Raw genomic sequence first — 19,610 nt, forward strand, 5'->3', positions numbered from 1 at the left:
AATTCTTTGGTATTATTATATTCATTTAATTTGTCTTAAATGAAAAAACACAAAAAGAATTGTCCTAAAGCCAAATTGGATATAATTCCACACCAAACATAAAAAAGAGTGTGGACAAAAGTATTGGCACTGGTCGAAAAATCATGTGATGCTTCTCTAATTTGTGTAATTAACAGCACCTGTAACTTACCTGTGGCACTTAACAGGTGTTGACAATAACTAAATCACACTTGCAGCCAGTTGACATGGATTAAAGTTGACTCAACCTCTGTCCTGTGTCCTTGTGTGTACCACATTGAGCATGGAGAAAAGAAAGAAGACCAAAGAACTGTCTGAGGACTTGAGAAACCAAATTGTGAGGAAGCATGAGCAATCTCAAGGCTACAAGTCCATCTCCAAAGACCAGAATGTTCCTGTGTCTACCGTGCGCAGTGTCATCAAGAAGTTTAAAGCCCATGGCACTGTGGCTAACCTCCCTAGATGTGGATGGAAAAGAAAAATTGACAAGAGATTTCAACGCAAGATTGTGTGGACGTTGGATAAAGACCCTCGACTAACATCCAAACAAGTTCAAGCTGCCCTGCAGTCCGAGGGTACAACAGTGTCAACCCGTACTATCCGTCGGCATCTGAATGAAAAGGGACTGTATGGTAGGAGACCCAGGAAGACCCCACTTCTTACCCCGAGACATAAAAAAGCCAGGCTGGAGTTTGCCAAAACTTACCTGAAAAAGCCTAAAACGTTTTGGAAGAATGTTCACTGGTCAGATGAGACAAAAGTAGAGCTTTTTCGGCAAAGGCATCAACATAGAGTTTACAGGAGAAAAAAAGAGGCATTTAAAGAAAAGAACACGGTCCCTACAGTCAAACATGGCGGAGGTTCCCTGATGTTTTAGGGTTGCTTTGCTGCCTCTGGCACTGGACTGCTTAACCGTCTGCATGGCATTCTGAAGTCTGAAGACTACCAACAAATTTTGCATCATAATGTAGGGCCCAGTGTGAGAAAGCTGGGTCTCCCTCAGAGGTCATGGGTCTTCCAGCAAGACAATGACCCAAAACACACTTCAAAAAGCACTAGAAAATGGCCTGAGAGAAAGCACTGGAGACTCCTAAGGTGGCCAGCAATGAGTCCAGACCTGAATCCCATAGAACACCTGTGGAGAGATCTAAAAATGGCAGTTTGGAGAAGGCACCCTTCAAATATCAGGGACCTGGAGCAGTTTGCCAAAGAAGAATGGTCTAAAATTCCAGCAGAGCATTGTAAGAAACGCATTGATGGTTACCGGAAGCGGTTGGTCGCAGTTATTTTGGCTAAAGGTTGTGCAACCAAGTATTAGGCTGAGGGTGCCAATACTTTTGTCTGGCCCATTTTTGGAGTTTTGTGTGAAATGATCAATGTTTTGCTTTTTGCTTCATTCTCTTTTGTGTTTTTTTCATTTAAGACAAATTAAATAAAGATAATAATACCAAAGAATTTGTGTTTGCAAACATTTTCAGGAAGAAACTGAGTATTATCTGACAGAATTGCAGGGGTGTCAACACTTTTTGCCACAACTGTATGCAGCAAATGATAATCAAAAGAGCTGTAACCCGAAGCTCCTGGGCCCCAATGAAAAAATCTGTAACAAGCCCCCCAACCTACTTCTACCATTTATAATACATGGAAGAGGTGTCTTTAGGCTTTCTTAGGCCACAAAGCACGAGTGCAACTTTTACCTCTCCATTCAATGTATCGTCACCCATGATACTAAGCAAGCTGTAGTAGCTGACAATACCATCTCTTTTTCCTCCTTTGGTGGATTATCTTGATGACTTGCAAGTGGTGCAACGCTTGCATCCTCTTCTCCATTTGCCATACTACATTCTATTGTGAAGTTGTTTTCTCCCTAAATTAAACACAAAGTTTTATACAAATTCATATCTGACCATTAAGATTTGTGGTACTTAATATATTAATTGAGAATAAATACATGTACATACATACACAAAACATATAAATAGAAAGTATAGCATAGTATATAAATAGTAAGGTGCATATATGGTTTGTTGATTAATATCATTCAAGAAAAAGGACAATGTATATTCATAGCCAGCTGATGTGTAAAAATATTAGAAAAAAAGGAATCACACATTTGAAAAATACCAATATGTGAATAAAGAGGAAAAATCATAGATTCAAATACATTGACAAGTCTATAGATATAAAATGTCACATGATTTAACAAGTATAGAAGTATTTCAAATGTCTAAGATGATCAGAGACAGGTATATACAGTTCTGGCAAAAAGTAAGAGACCACTGCACAGTTTTATAAAAAAGCTTCTCTACATGTCTGACAGCCATTCCATTCCAGTGTCCGTTGAATTCCAACCAGAGTACACCTCATTCCACTTAATGTGCTTCTGATTAGGTGATCACCTGAACCAAATCTTATTTAACCAAGGAAAGTATAAAAAACCCTGCTGTGGTGTTCAGAATCCTCTTGCAATAGGACAAGCTGGATGGCAAAACAAGTGCTAGTAATATCACAAAAGTAATAGGAATGAAAATATAACTTTAGACCATGCCAAAGGAGTTGAAAAGAAAAGTCTAGAGTGAGGAAAAGAAGGGCTCAATTGTGGCTGTACTAGAAGAGGGATACAGTGAGCGTCATGGTGCCTCCATCCTTAAAAGACGGCTGTCCATTACAACAAGGTCAAGCAGAAGATATTGGGGACAACGAAGCTACAGACCAGCAGAGGGCGAAAACAACTCCCCACTGACTGGGATGACCGTCATCTTATTTGAATGTCACTCAGCAACCGCACGATGACATCAAGTGACATACAAAAAGAATGGCAAATGGCAGCTGGGGTGAAGTGCACAGCAAGAACAGTTCATAACAGGCTCCTAGAGGCAGTGCTCAAGTCATGTAAGGGTAGAAAATAGCCTTTCATCAATGAGAAGCAAAGGAGAGCCAGGCTGAAGTTTACCAAAGACCATAAAGATTGGACCATAGAGGACTGGTGTAAGGTAATGTTCTCTGATGAGTGTAATTTTCAGCTTTGCTCAACACCTGATTGTCTAATTGTTAGACGGAGACATGGAGAGGCGTACAAGCCACAGTGTCTTGCACCCACTGTGAAATTTGGTGGAGGATCAGTAATGGTCTGGGAATGCTTCAGCAAGGATGGAATTGGGCAGATTAGTCTTTGTGAAGGATGTATGAATCAAGCCGCATACAAGGTTATCCTGAAAAAACAGTTAATTTCTTCTGCTCAGGCAATGTTCCCCAACTCTGAGTACTGTTTTTTCCAGCAGGACAATGCGCCATGCCACACAGCTAGGTCAATCAATGTGTGGATGAAGGACCACCACATCAAATCCCTGTCATGGCCAGCCCAATCTCCAGACCTGAACCCCATTGAAAACTGCTTAAATTTTTGTACCAGGAGTGGCATAAGGTCACCCAAAAGCAGTGTGAAAGACTGGTGGAAAGCATGCCAAGACGCATGAAAGCTGTGATTAAAAATCATGGTTATTCCACAAAATATTTTTTTCTGAACATTAGTATTGTTGTTTGTAAATGATTATGAACTTGTTTTCTTAGCATTATTTGAAGTCTGCAAGCACTGCATTTTTTTTGTTATTTTGACCATTTCTCATTTTCTGAAAATAAATACAAAATTTAGTGCTGGGAAATTCGAAGACATGTTGACATTACTTAATAGAATAACAGAGCAATTTGCATTTTGGTATACCTATGAAGAGGAAAATCAGACAAACTAAAAATTTTGCAGTGGCCTCTCAATCTCTTAATTTTTCCCAGAGCTATATATATATATATATACCGTATATATATAAATAATTATGTACATATATGCATACCATATGGTGGAGTTGAGATACATACTGTATATAGCAATGGAGTTGGCACATGTAAAAAAAGTAAAAAAATAAAACAGTTCACAGTGATATGTCCTGTAAATATACGCCATTGGCCAGTAAACCCATCAATGTATGGTAACATATAAGCATGCATATAAGAATTTTGTATAAGATAAGATATTCCTCCCCTATCAGATTCATTTAGAGAATCATGCAAAACCATTGCTGCTTGTCACGGGCATACTGTGCCATAGAGGGGTTAGAAGATCACGGCATCTGGCTACACGTGAACCTGCACTGGTTGGATTTTCTTTGCCTTAGGCTGTGTGCCCACGTAGCGATTTTTAAGCTTTTCCGCGGCGTTTTTTAACGTGCGATTCTGCCAAGGAAACGCTTAAAATAAGCGTTCCATGCATTTGTAATAGAAAACGCACATGGTGTGCCAATGGTGCGTTTTTTACCGCTGTGGAATCGCTTAGCGGTAAAAAACGCAGCATGTTCATTAATTTTGCGGAATCGCCCGCGATTCCGCATACCATCAATTATATGAGCAAAGATGCATGGGAAAACGCATGTCAAAACGCTTGACAATTGCGTCAAAAATGCGTGTCAAAAAGCGCATGCGATTTCCCTGGCAAGGGCATGCGTTTCTGCTCAGGAAAAAATCACATGAAAATCGCTACGTGGGCACATAGCCTTACAGTTAGCTGTACAGATTTCCCTTGCTCTGTTGTTGCAAGGGTTTAACAGTTCTGTTTGTCTCCTTGAGGTCTCCATCCTGAGTTATCTCAGCTGTTCTGATTTCTCCACTCCCCTCTGGTATAAATACTCACCATTTAGTTTGAGTAGTTGCCAGTGATAGCTTGATATAACCTGGTTTGGAGCTGGAGGTGTGAGCTGTGTGAAGAGAGGTCTAGAAGTAGTCTCTGGAAGTTTGAGTGTCTTCCTTTACCTTATTATCTCCTATTTGTTTTGTCTAACGTTTCCTTTACCCTATAAGTAGGCTGGGAGGGCATAGAGTTATTTCTGCTTCTTTAATCCATTTCTATTCCCCCTTGTGTCTTTATGATAGAGTAGGACTAGCATTCCTGACGCTCTACGCACTAGTCAGGGTCGTTCTCGGGATAGGAACGTGATCGCCGCACGGGATGAAATAACCCATCTAGGGACTCTATGGAGCTTAGGATTGTGCAGAGCAAGTGTCAGGGGTTCCCCTTTAATCTTTCCCTTGTGGCCATTATAATATTTGGAGGGCTATGTGGAACCCTTTATAATTTATGGAAGGATATGTGGGGGCCATTACACTGTATGCAAGCAATTATATAGTGTGAAGGTTTGTGTGGGGTTCATCAAACTGTGTGGAGGGCTGTGCAGGTTCCCTTATACTGTTTTGAGGGCTAGTGGGGCTATTATACAGTGTGGAGCCATTATACTGTATGTAAACCTATTATACTGCATGGAGGGCTGTGTGGGGGATCACACTGTGTTGGGGTCACCATACTTTGCTGGGAGAGTTGAGGTGGGGTACAGTAGGGTCAGCATACTGTGCATGTAAAGGGCACTGAGTAAGAATTCATTGTGGGAGTATCATACTGTGTTCAGGGGGCACTTTTGTTGGCATCATACTTTACAGGTTCAATGAAAAGGAATCTAGGCTTCAGTAGAAGGAAAATTACAGACAGCAAAGTTGTGATATGCTCTTCTGTGACTCCGCCGAATATTTTTTCCGCTGTTGGGGGTTGGGGCAACCAATTAAAACTTCTGCTATGGGGCCCTATCATTTCTATGTATACCCCTGCTAGTTAGTGTACAAAGATGACTGATCTGGAGATCTTCACTAGTTGTCTTGAAGCTCAATTAGCACCCTAAGTCACATCACAGAGGTGATGTTTGGGTAATGCAAGCAATACTCTCTTTGGCTAATAAAATGCTATGGTTGATATTGGTTGCAGCATATAGGGGTTTAACTATCTGGGATTGGAGTTATGTCTGATTCAGGTTTTTGCAGTGAGCGTCAGTTATATGAAGCTGTTATGTACTGATACTACTTCCAACCGTGGCATATATATTGTGGATGTTGGCAAGGGTTAATAACTACATGTAACTATTGCACACTCCTCTAGGGTAAAATATTACACAACTTCAATGGAATCCAACAATCTGTCCATGGACTACATGGAAATTTCTCTACAGATTACTTACACCCATGACCTACCATCACAGAGGGATGTCAACTATACCGAATTGTCTATGATTAATTTATATAAACTCTCCTAGCGCCTCCTGGATTTAGCTTGTTTGGAACATTGCCAGGGGAGTTATTTAAAACCAGATTTGGTGATCTGCCAAATCACAATGTGTGACATTCAATGTGAGACTGGGTACACACAGACTCTATTCATGAGAGACGCCTGAAACTGAATTATTTTTTAAAGAAAAGTGAGACAACTTTCTTATACAGTATACTTTTAGTTCCTTAATATATACAGTATATTTTTTAACTGTAAATTTTTATTAAAGTTTTTAAATTTTTAACAAATGGCCGCGAGTCCGAACAATCAACTACTGTACATTCAAAAACGACATACAGTAAATAATAAGGAGACGGTAGAAAGGCTACAAAGACAAAATAATGTGAGGTGGAGCAAAGGGAAAATCTACCTCTAGTGGTGTAACACCCAATTGTATAATGAAGCATTGAATACTAATTTTGAAATATACATAGGAACAATTATTCCCAAACTCTGTATTAACTAGATCCAGCAATCAGTATTCAGAAAATTAACATAGGAAAATTATATTGGATAATATAAAATGTACCTCACATGAAAGGAGAAAAGGACAAGACACACACATAGAGGGTAGGGGAAGGGGAAGATACAGCTTCCAAAATAGAAATAGAGTAAGAAAGGCCTAACCATTTCTCTGAGTCCAGTAATAATCCCAAGGGGCCCAAACAGCATTGAATCCATCCACTCTCGTCCCCATAAGAGCTGTCATGTATTCCATACTACGAATGTCTGCTATGCTATTTAATAAGTGCTGATGCCAAGGAGGGGAGGTCTATTTCCAGTGAAGGGCTATCAAACACCTTGCCGCTGTAAGGATATGTAGCAAAAGTTTGGTTGAATTTTTGCCTATCCCCATAGGGGAAACATTTAGTAAATATACTTTATAATCGGGTCAAGCCCCACCTCGAAATAAAGAACCCTACTAATTAAAACTCTCAATTCGTCACAAAAACTCATGATCTCGGGACAAGACAAAAAAATATGGTCTTGTGTGTCCACCTCAGAACCGCAATGCCAACACAGGTTTGAGAACTGAGGGATCAATCTGTGGAGGAGGTCAGGTGTATGGTACCAGAATATTAGTATTTTGTACTGATTTTGGCTGCTTTTTCCCAAATGATCTGCCTACACTGGGATAGACTCCCATCTGCTCATGTAGGAATGCTTTACTTGTTGCCCTTCCTGAGGAAAAAATAGAATCCTATATATGTTCCTTAATATTTTAAAGATCTCTACTTGTTGAATATGGACTGAACATTCTTGTTCACTTGAGGTTTTGTTATTTTTCCAGTGTAAGCAGTCCTCTGTGAGCTAAACACATTGGTTGATAGCAGTAGCGTAGCTGCCTGGGGGGAAGAGGGTACGGTCATTCCAGGCCCCTGATTTGGAGGTGCCCTGTCACTCTTAACTATATCGGCATGTGCAGCACGAAGATACAGTTAAAATCTGGGATAGATCAGGGACACACAGACTCCATGCACTATTGTTATGTAGGCCACAAGTCACTTTATGCCTGCGGCCTGCAGACTGGCAGGTTCCAGTTGAGCAACATGATTACGTCATCGAGCCGCGGCACACACAGGACGTCAGAGTCCCAATGCGATTACATCACCATGTTGGTGGGCCTGGGATATTCTGCTGGATTTGCTGCGGTTAAGTGAGTATGTGATGTTTATTTTTTTATCTTAATATTGACTGGGGGCTACTAAGGGGGATCCTCATACATAGTAGGGGCTACTAGGGTTGTCCTTATAGATAGTGAGGGCTACAAAGGAGGCCCTCATACATAGTAGGGGATAACAAGTGGGCTCTCCTACAGAATGGGGCCTAGTAAGGGGGCCCTCCTACAGAATGGGGACTACTAAAGGGGCCATCATGCAGAATGGGGGCAATTAAGGGGACATTATACAGTGTGGAGGCTATGATACAGCACAGGGGCTACTAAAGGGGCCATGATACAGTTTGAAGGCTACTAAGGGGACCATGATACAGAATGAGGGCTACAATGGAGACTATCATACACTGTGGGGATTACTGTGGGTGCCATCATACCGTGTGGGCACTACTCTGTGGGCATCATACCGTGTATAGGAATCTGTGGAGACATCATACTTCTAGAGGGGAGCTGTGGGCTCACCATATTGTGTATAAGGGAGCTGTAGGCCCATTATGTTGTGTATAGAGTAGCTATGGGGAAATAATACTGTATATAGGCTAGTTGTGGAAATGTCAAGCTGTGTACAGGTAGATGTGATTACATCATACTGTGTAGAGGGGAGCTGTGGGCCCATGATATAGGGGAACTCTAAGGATATCCTGTGTATAAGAGAGCTGTGAGCTCATCATATTGTGTATAGGGGAGCTGTACATAGGGGGACTCAGGGGACATGTTAAGTGAGTGACTCGCCCCCAGAGGCCATGGGGTACTCGGTGCCGGGGCCGTTGACTTCAATGGGAGATGTCACAGTGGCGGTGACCCGGTCCGTGGCCTCAGGCGGTCAATGTAAAAGGGGTAGAGTGATGGGAATAAAGTTGTTGAGATGATTCGTGATGCCACCTGTGATTTCTGGTCAGTTTGACCAGCGCTGCAGGGTTGCTTCTCTGGGACAGATGGTGTGGTGCAGCAATGATGTTCAAGCTCCCCACAGGTGGAGCTGTAGTCCCAGGGCAGTGTAGATGAGGTTGGCAAGTGGGGAGATGGTGTAAAGAAGTAGATGTAGCAGAGCTGGGGGTAAGGCGCAAGAATAAGTGGAGGACACAAGGGCATGTAGTTCCAAGGTTTTACTCACAGTCTGGTGCACACAGATGCCCGCTTCGGTGCCGTGTCCTCCAGGTCTGGGGCTCAGCCAACTCCCAGGCAAGGTAAAGTACACCTTTCCAGCACTCCTCCAACATGTGCCTTCTCTGAACATCTCCACACTAGCGCCTAATCTGAAGTACTTGTAGTTGCGTATTAAACTCAAGTTCCTCCTTCTTGATGTTATTTAGAACTATACTTGTACGGCAGACAGCTGTAGCCTGCTTCGGGGACTCCTTGCTATCATGTCCCGGCTCACCCACGTTGCTGTTGTGCCCCCAAGTCTTAGATGGGAATAAAGTGGTGATGACTTCTATTCCTCCGGTTTCTGCTGCAGGAACATCAGTATCCATACAACCTCTGGGACCGGACCCCGGCCATGCGCTTTAAATTTTTCACTCTGTTTCATTGCAGCCATTCGGTAAATTCAAAAAAATTCATTTTTTTCTCATTAATGTACACTCTGCACCCTGTCTTGACTGAAAAAAACCCCAGAAATGGAGACATTTTTGCAAATGTATTAAAAAAGAAAGACTGAAATATCACATGGTCATAAGTATTCAGACCCTTTGCTCAGTATTCAATAGAAACACCCCTTTGAGCTAGTACAGCCATGAGTCTTCTTGGGAATGATGCGAAAAGTTTTTCACACCTGGATTTGAGGATCCTCTGCAATTCTTCTCCAGTTCCATCAGGTTGGATGGTGAACATTGGTGGACAGCCATTTTCAGGTATCTCCAGAGATGCTCAATTTGGTTTAGGTCAGGGCTCTGGCTGGGCCAGTTAAGAAGTGTCACAGAGTTGTTCCGAAGCCACTCCTTTGTTATTTTAGCTGTGTGCTTAGGGTCATTGTCTTGTTGGAAGGTGAACCTTCTGCGAAGTCTGAGGTCCAGAGCACTCTGGAAGAGATTTTCATCCACGATATCTCTGTACTTGGCCGCATTCATGTTTCCTTCTGTTGCAACCAGTCGTTCTGTCCCTGCTGAAAAACACCCCATAGCATGATGCTGCCACCACCATGTTTCACTGTTGGGATTGTATTGGGCAGGTGAAGAGCAGTGCCTGGTTTTCTCCACACATACCGCTTAGAATTATCACCAGAAAGTTCTATTTTCATCTCATCAGACCAGAGAATCTTATTTCTCATAGTCTGGGATTCCTTCATGTGTTTTTTTTTTTTTTTTTAGCAAACTTTCATATGTCTTGCACTGAGGAGAGGCTTCAGTCAGGCCACTATACCATAAAGACTCAACTTGTGGAGGGCTGCAGTGATAGTTGACTTTGTGAAACTTTCTTCCATCTCCCTACAGCATCTGAGGAGCTCAGCTACAGTGATCTTGGGGTTCTTCTTTACCTCTCTCACCAAGGCTCTTCTCCCATGACTGCTCAGTTTGGCCAGGTCTAGGAAGACTTCTGGTGGCCCCAGACTTCTTCCATTTAAGGATTATGGAGGCCACTGTGCTCTTAGGGACCTTGAGTACTGCAGAAATTCTTTTGTAACCTTGGCTAGATCTGTGTCTTGCCACAATTCTGTCTCTGAGCTCCTTGGCCAGTTCCTTTGACCTCATGGTTTTCATTTGATCTGACATGCACTGTGAGCGGTGAGGTCTTATATTAGACAGGTGTGTGCCTTTACAAATCAAGTGCTATCAGTTTAATTAAACACAGCTAGATTCCAAATAAGGAGTAGAACCATCTCATGGAGCATAACAAGGAAAAGGACAGCATGTGACTTAAATATGAGTGTCTGAACAAAGGGTCTGAATACTTATGACCATGTGATATTTCAGTTTTTCATTTTTAATAAATTTGCAAAAATGTCTACATTTCTGTTTTTTTTCAGTCAAGATGGGGTGCAGAGTGTACATTAATTAGAAAAAAATGAACTTTTTTGAATTTACCAAATGGCTGCAATGAAACAAAGAGTGAAAAATTTAAAGGGGTCTGAAATCTTTCTGTACCCACTGTAGGGGCACGCAGGGTATTGTGAGTGTCAAAGGGGTACACTGGGAAATATTACTTTCTAGGGGGTAAATTGTGGCACTGTTTTCTAGGACTCTTGCACAGGGCATTAATATTTTGTAGAGGACAATTGGCAATTTTCCCACTTGATGGCACACAGAGGGCATTTTACTTTGTAATGGACACAGTAGTGGGCATAACTATGTGAGGCACTAAGAGGAGCACTTTTTTTGTTCCACACAGCAGGTGAAGTAATAGGAACACATAAGGCAGTAGCTCAGCATTGGGGTATCAGCAGGATGAAGAGTTTGTGCAGGTTGGGAATAGATGGGGACAGTACTGGAAATATGAGACGTCAAATAAACTTCATACTATCAGCTTGATACTTTTACATTTTCTCTTTTTTGTGTGCTTTTTTTCCCAGTACTCGTTTTATAAACCTGTGTATTTATAGGGTGTATTCACTAAGATTGTTCAGGGAACTGCTAACTTTAAATAGGACACTGCCCATCCCTCAATACTGCCGTTCAAAGGTCTTAGCAGCCATAAGTGGCTGATACAATGTGTAACAGTAATTTTCTATAACCACAGAAGAAATAAAATCGAGTCAGAGTGAAATTCCTTAGAGAATACATTTGTAAAAAAAACTGGATGGATTTACCTGTGTTCCTTGCAAAATTAATTATTGTATACGTCCTGCCAACACAAAGCTGACATGACTCATTTAAAGAGAACCATTCACTAGTTAGAGCATGGTAAACTGGCCACATCATGGAATAGTGGCTACAGAGCTGAGTAAAGCATAGTTTTCATTTTTAATTTCTCCTCTCCATTGTGGAGATATTAGCTTGTAAAATTCAGATTTTAACCATAGATTTTTCTCTGGGGGTGTGCACTTCTTCCTCTGCATGAGGTTGACCAATCAGAAGCAGGGGCAGCAACAAACTTGGGGAAAAAAAGAACACGCCCTTCTCTCCTCACCAATCCCTGCAGCTATTCCGATCTTTTATAAAACGATCAATGTCTGTAGCCACCACTAGGGGGAGCATAAAATCTTTTTGCATATTGGAGGTTAACAGTATGCAGAAAGTACTTAAAGGGAACCTGTCAGCTGTTTTGGCCGCTATAAGATGCGGTCACTGCCTTTCAGGGCTTATCTACAGCATTCTATAATTCTGTTGATAGGCCCCTGGTTCGACCTGAAAGATAAGAAAAATATGTTTAATTTTACTCACCCGGAGGTCGGTCCAGTCCGATGGGTGTTGCAGGTCCGGGTCCGGCACCTCCCATCTGTCACGGGGTTACCGTGACAGAACAGAGCCAGAAGACCGCAGCGTATGATGGCTCCTGCTTCGCTGCTGAGAAGTACCACTTCTCCGGCGTATTAAAGGTGTTTGTTTTCTTGCAGCAGGACAGGGGTTAATCGGCCACGAGGAAATCCCTGCTTGCAGCTGTGCTTGGTTAACCACTCCTCTTTCCTATAAAAGCCAGGTCTGCTGGCCAGGTCTTTGTCTGAGTTATCACTTTCTACAAAGATCTGGAGAGGGAGAAGCTGGTATTTGGAGCGCTGGAGGAGTTTATTGTTCGACTGTTGCTTGGTTTGTACGCTTGGAGATTCCTCATCCTTACCTGCTTTATATTCTCCCCCCATCCTTCACACCCTGGTGTATACCTCTGTTGTTTGTGAGAGTATTATTTTTGAGTGGAATTTTCTTTTACCCTTGTCTCGTTCCCCTGTCTGTTTGGTGTACTTCGGTACACGGTAGCGCCTCTCTTCCCTGGGTGGGGGAAGGTGTCAGACGCAGGGCTAAAGCTAGGGGACAGGGCTAGGGCGAAGGCCCCAGCATCCTCGCCATCTGAGGTATCCCAGGGAACATGGCGAGTTAGGTTGCCCCCTTGTGTCTGGGCCAGGAAAGGTGCCCCTAGTCCCAGTTTACTCGCCAGCCCAATCGTGACACCATCTTCTTGCGATACCGCCCTCCTGTTGCTTCATCGCTCCTCGGCATCGCGCTCCTGCGCAGGCGTACTTCTCTGCCTTGTTGAGGGAAGAGCACTGTACTCCAGTGCGCAGGCGCTGGGAAAGGTCAGAGAGGCCCAGTGCCTGCGCACTGCAGGAAACTGCTCTGCCCTCAACAGGACAGAGAAGTACACCTGAGCAGGAGCGCGATGCTGGGAAACGATGAACCAACAGGAGGGCGGCATCGCAAGAAAATGGAAGGCATTGGACCCAGACTTGCGACACCCATTGGACTGGACCACACCAGACCGCCCCCTGTAGGAGTATAATAAAACTTATTATTCTTATCTTGCAGGTCGGACCTGGGGCTTATCTACAGCATTATACAGGGTGGGCCATTTATATGGATACACCTAAATAAAATGGGAATGGTTAGTGATATCAACTTCCTGTTTGTGGGACATTAGTATATGGGAGGGGGGAAACTTTTCAAGATGAATGGTGACCATAGCAGCCATTTTGTAGTCAGCCATTTTGGATCTAACTTTATTTTTTCCAATGGGAAGAGGGTCATGTGACACATCAACCTTACTGAAAATTTCACAAGAAAAACAATGGTGTGCTTGGTTTTAACGTAACTTTATTCTTTCATGAGTTATTTTCAAGTTTATGACCATTTATACAATGGATTGGTGGATTGGTTGTCGTGAGCCAGTTGAATGGGGTCATCTTAAGGCAATTGTCTATGCTGTGAAGCTACGAGATGTGCAGCATCTGAAACAACGGATACTGGAAGCCTGTGCTAGCATTTCTTTTGCGGTGTTGCAATCAGTGTGTCAAGAGTGAGAAAAGAGGGTTGCATTGACAATCCAAAACAATGAGCAGCACTTTGAACACATTTTATAAGTGGTCATAAACTTGTAAATAACTCATGAAAGAACAAAGTTAGGCTAAAACCAAGCACACCATTGTTTTCCTTGTGAAATTCTCAAAAAGTTTTCACATGACCCTTTTCCCATTGAAAAAATAAAGTTGGATCCAAAATGGCTGCCATGGTCACCACCCATCTTAAAAAGTTTCCCCCCGCCCATATACTAATATGCCACAAACAGGAAGTTGATATCACCAACTATTCCCATTTTATTTAGGTGTATCCATATAGTAGAGCTCTCTCGATACGATGGATTGGTACTGGTCGGAATGAAGGCAAAATGATGTCCTCATGAAGATGAAAAGAGAAAAAACTTTTGGAAGAAAAGATGGCGACATCCTCAAAATTGCCTTGTCTTGGTCACAAAACACCAGGAACGAAGGTCGGCAGGATAGAGCCGCCAACTCAGAGACTCGTCTGATTGATGTAATTGCCACTAGGAGAAAACCACCTTCCAAGCAAGAAAGGTTAGAGGCACGTCCTGCAGTGATTCGAAAGGGGGTTAATGTAGAACTCCGAGGACCAAGTTAGGATACCATGATTCCAGCAGTATGTTATAGGGAGGTGCCACGCAGGAAACTACCTGAATGAACGTCTTTTCCTGGTGGAAATCTTGCGCTGGAATAGAACTGACAAGGCTGAAAACTGTTCTTTGAGCAAACTAAGTGCGAGACCCGACTCTAATTCAGATTGCAGGAATTCCAAGATGGAAGGAATGGAGAACACCAGAGGAGATCATATATGGGCCTTGCTCCATGAGAAGAAGGTTCTCCAGATGCGATGAGAAATGCACATGGACACGGGTTGCCTAGCACTAATCATGGTGGAGATTACAGAATGAGAGGATCCAGCTTGGGCTAAAAAAAACAAACAAACAAAAAAAAAACAGGATTCAACGGCCCTGCCATCAAAGACAGGACCCCAGAGTTCTGGTGATAACCCTGCAAAAGTAGAGCCATGCGATCTAGTAGACGGCAGGGAACATCGGCGACAAGTTGAACTAGTTCCGTGTACCATACCCGGTGCGGTCAGTCCGGCGCGACTAGGAACACTGGTACCCCACTTTGTTCCAGTGTTCTCGATAACCTTTAGGCGTAAAAGAAGAGGGGGAAATATGTACGGGACCCGAAACTGATGCCACGGCAGAACCAGAGTGGCTGCTCCGATGGCGCATGGATCTTGTGATCGGGCAATGCACAGGGGAACCTTGTTGTTTAGCCTCGACGCCATGAGATCCCCAACCGGAGACCCTCAGTGACAACAAATCTGCTGAAAGACTCCCGGATGAAGAGACCATCCTCCCGAGGCAAGGCTCTGGTGACTTAGAAAAGTCCGCCATCCAATTCACTACGCCCGGGATGTAAGTCGCCAGGATGGCCGAATGGTTGCTCTTGGCCCAATGGAGGATGTGACTCACTTTGAGCCTGGCCGCCAACTGCAGGTACGCCCTTAACAGTTGATATACACTTCAGCCGTGGCATTATCGAATTGGATCCTGGTGGGGTGACCTGCGAGGAGATGATGAAAACTGAGTAGGCCAGCCTGGTCGGCCGCATCTGCAAACTATTAATGTAGAGACACGACACTCGAATGGACCAACGCCCTTGTGCCCTGTGGTGGCGAAACACCTGCACCCCAGCCAAGAAGACTGGCATCGATGGTCCTCTAATCAACGCACTGGGAGAAATGACTTTCCTTGGTTCAAAGAGGAATTCAGCGTCCATCACCTGAGGGTCTGCCTGACCCACAGAGACAGATGGAACCGACGGTCGAGAACAGGTTCCTGAGCCGGTACTGGAGAAGACTGTTCAAGTTTATTTTTCCCAGCCCAGGCGATAAGGTGTATCCACCGTGATACTTACAGACCCACTGCAGGCTGGAAGGGACAGGCCCTTGATCAATGGGTCATCCACATGCGAATGTACCACCACTCCCCGAGCGAGAAGAATGGCTATGACAGCAGCCATGGCCCTGGTGAAGACTCTGGTGGTGGTGGCGAGGCCAAAGGGCAAAGCAATGAACTGAAGATGTCCTCCCGCGAACTGCAAAGCGTAGGAAACTGTTGGTTGGGAGGAGAGATTGGAATGTGAAGATAAACATCCTTGATGCTGATGGACGCCAGAAAAACTCCCCTTTTTCCATGGAGGCGGCGGAGAGATTCCATTCTGAAGTGCCGTACCTAGACAAATCGTGTCTAACAGCATTAGGTCCAGTATGGACCGCTGTCGGGGAAGAGGACGAAGGCTCTAGCTTGTATCTGGAGGACCCCAGCTGTCTGACCCACTCGTCGTGGACGACCGAGAGTAGGCATGACGGACGAAAGTAAACGGCCACCTAATTTGTCGGTGCCCGCCGGATGCCGCAACGAGTCCTTGTGTAGAGGATTTAAGGGATCTGGCTCCCTTAGTCCCAGACGTCCTTGCCCTGGATTTCCAGGTGCGGTTAGGGCTGTATGAGACCTGGGAACCTCTGTTTCCACGCGGAGACCACTAGGATTCAGAAGAGAAGGTTGTAGAGGACCGACTGGAATTGTTGATTCCGAAATGGCTATGCGGCCTTTGTTGAGGAAGGGATTTACTGTTCCCTTCGGTAGCGTAAGATATGAGCTGGTCCAGTTTCTCTCCAAATAAGCGATCTGTCTGGTAAGGCAGAGAGGTTAACGATCTCTTGGAAACAGAATCTGCTCGCCAATCTCGGAGCCATAGGGCCCTTCTGATGGAGATTGCATCTGCTTGTGCAGCGCAATAGACCACCTCTAAAGAAGCGTTAACTCCAAAGATTGCTATCCTGAATGGTTGTGTCCTCGGCCTGGTCAACACCTCTGCCCAAGAGACTATAGCCTTAGCCACCCACGTCACGGCAAAAGATGGAAAGAGTGCCGCTCCAGAAGCCTCAAGACTGAGCGAGCAAGGTAGTCAATTTGACGGTCAGTGGGGTTTCTGACTGAGGAACTGTCAGATAAGGATAGGAGCGTTTTGGATGCAAGACGCGATACAGTGAGTCACTGAAGGGGATTGTAGCCAATCCTACATTAGATCTGAGCAAAAGGATATTTAGCCTCAATAGGCTGTTGACCTGAGAATCTGGCCGATCCTTTTGTCTCCAGACAATGTCCTGAAACTCAGTATGACTGGCAACTCGCGATGACGTCGCGCGAATGACCGCGAGACTTCGCGATCCCGCGAGAACGGACGTCATCGCTCGCAAAGGCTTACTGGGACCAGGAGCGTGGAGAGAGGCGGGAAGGCTGTGCGGGACGTCGGAAGGTGAGAATAACAATATTTTTTATTTTAAATTCTATTTTTTACAGGGATATGGTACCCAAAGCCTGGAGGACAGTCTCCTCTCCTCCGGACCGTGGGTACCATCCGCAAATGTTCTGCTTACTTTTCGCATGGTGTGCACAGCCACATGCGGAACGTAAGCAGAACAATGCATTCCTATGGGTGCGGGATCGCTGCGATTCCGCAAAATTAATGAGCATGCTGCGTGTTTTACCGCGAAGCAATTCCGCCACGGTAAAAACCGCAGCATTAGCACAGCTTTGCGGAATCCCATAGGAATGCATGGGATGCTTATTTTTCGCGTTTTCGCTGCAAAATCGCGCGGTAAAAAACACCGCAAAAACACCACGTGTGAACTCAGCCTAAATCAGCTTTCAGTTCCACTGCCGCTGCAGTGCTTCCAATTTTCCTGCAGCAACGATGTCACTATTATATTTCATTTGACCACTGCAGCCAATCTCTGGCCTCAGAGGCCACATATGCCTGCTGAGGCCAGTGATTGGCTGCAGTGATCATTCGAACAATATACATGATGTCATTGCTACAGAACTAATGAGGGGTTTAAGAACAAGTTTTAGTATTTTTGATGGTATCGTTTTGCCTGCTGTTAGACAACATTCATAAATTTTGTACAGCATTATGTACATAGATTAGCATAGAAATTGAGACCTAAAAATAAGAAAGTGTTAAAAGTCAGACCTTCCCTTTAAACTAGCAGAGAAGAAGAAAACCGCAAGGCAGCCGACACATCGTGACATTTCTCATTCACCTGCCTTGTATTTATTTTTTAAAATCATATTTAGATTGAGAAAAATTGTACTAAGAGTCACAAGCCAGAAGAAAACATTTTATTGCCCACTTGGACATTATACGGACAACTATTTTAAAGCAGAAATAGGAGACAGTAAATAACAAGGATATCAGGTGGTTCATCATGAAGGGTCTGTGGATGTCTTCCCGTCCTGCTACTCAATGTGGTCAGACTCTGCTGTGGTTAGCCCTCCATACAGTTTAGATTAAGATTTGCCAAATCAAGGTCATTGGAGGGATCGGAAGACCAACTAGTGTGTATTAGGGCCTCTCTACTCTCCACCCGACATACTGTATAATAGAGATCACTTGTTCTACAAAAATAAGCTGTCAGAGTTGTTCAGGATCTATTTTCTCTGCTGTCTGTATTGAAAAGACATGAACGCTCTTCATTTATATGGTAGAGTCAGGAAAAATAGCTCTTTGCCAAATGAGAATTTAATCATCATATATTCATGACTAATTATAGTCAATAATCTAGAAATTTTAGGAATAACAGGTGCATGAAATGACAATTGATGCATATTTTCTTAGGCACAAATAGTTAGTGGGCACCAGTCATCCTCTGTCATAGGATAACCAGGGCAGAAAAAAGGAAACAGTGTCTCCTTACCAAAACAAAGAGACATTTGAAAAATTATATCTGTGGTATCGGCATCGTAAAAGATCATGTGGCTTCGAAACAAATCCAAGCAGACTCCAATCCTCGTAGGAGAAGAGTTGTATCTTAACGTCTCGCAAATGTTTCCGATGCCATAATATACATTTTCTCCTTGCTTACGTAAGATCCAATAGCCATTTGATGACTTCAAATCCCATAAGCCCTTGCGTTCCACTGACTCCTTGACAACACCTATCAGCCAATTACTTTTATTTCCTACATTTACTTCCCAGTAGTGCCGACCGGACTTAAATCCTGGAGTCCCCAAAACATATAACCCTGGCTCAAAACATTGTGAATTTACTTTTATCGTTTGGGGAGTTAGCGCAAATCTCACTTGTTTGAAGTCTGGGGACAAGGCAAGATTCGGATGAGCAGTTTGAGGATCCAAGAGAATTGGTTCTGGGACTGGTTTCACCATATGCATCATCTGTTTTGATGTTCGGAGGTGCAAAGGAGGCTCGGCTACATCTAGTTCTTCAGGTCTACCCAGAGTCTTCAACATATCTTCAAAGACACCGAGTTGGTCTTTTGCTTTTGTACTTTGAATATGTTCCATAAGGTGAACCAGTTGTAATGCTTTCTCCTCCAACCTCAGAATGGTTTGGTCTTCTTGTTTCTTACTTTCGGCCACCATCATCTCTTCCTCCATTTCCAGTAAGTGATGACAATCACGGATGATTTTACTAAGATTTGAGCAATATAGAACATGGTTCTTTTGCATCATGGTAATATTGTTGCGAATGTTACTGACTGTTTGCCACGACAACATCTGCATATGAGAAAGTTGGAGTTTGATATTGCTTATGCATTGCTTCGTCACCTCTGGTGTTGGCTGAATGACTTCACCGTTGATTCTGGTTGCAGTAACAAGTGCATCACTCTTTGTCTACACAGAGAAGGACATAATTTCCTGTTAGGAAGCTTCATTTTACCATATCAATCGAGAGTCTCTGATATATATATAATGTATTTATTAGTCCAAAATAATGTTGATGTAATTATGAGCTATAAAAGGAATTTCTCACCAGGTTTTTGCCCCATCTGAGAG

General features: G+C 43.6%; 1 protein-coding gene across 3 annotated transcripts in view; it reads right to left on the reverse strand.

Moving 5' to 3' along the window:
* Positions 1–19,610, reverse strand: part of LOC141086486 (zinc-binding protein A33-like) — a 38,789-nt gene that overhangs the window by 8,981 nt on the left and 10,198 nt on the right. Inside the window, exon 3 of one of the 3 annotated variants that reach the window (XM_073572577.1) lies at positions 1,775–1,885. In XM_073572577.1, coding sequence (XP_073428678.1) covers positions 1,775–1,885 — 111 coding nt within the window. Of the gene's footprint in view, positions 1–1,715; positions 1,886–17,921; positions 19,449–19,610 lie in introns of those variants that run through there. The other 2 variants (XM_073572579.1, XM_073572578.1) reach the window with 2 other exon arrangements.

The sequence above is a fragment of the Dendrobates tinctorius genome, unplaced genomic scaffold (genome assembly GCF_039654945.1).
Source record: "Dendrobates tinctorius isolate UK_male_01 unplaced genomic scaffold, ASM3965494v1 ptg000032l, whole genome shotgun sequence".
Classification (NCBI taxonomy): Eukaryota; Metazoa; Chordata; class Amphibia; order Anura; family Dendrobatidae; genus Dendrobates; species Dendrobates tinctorius.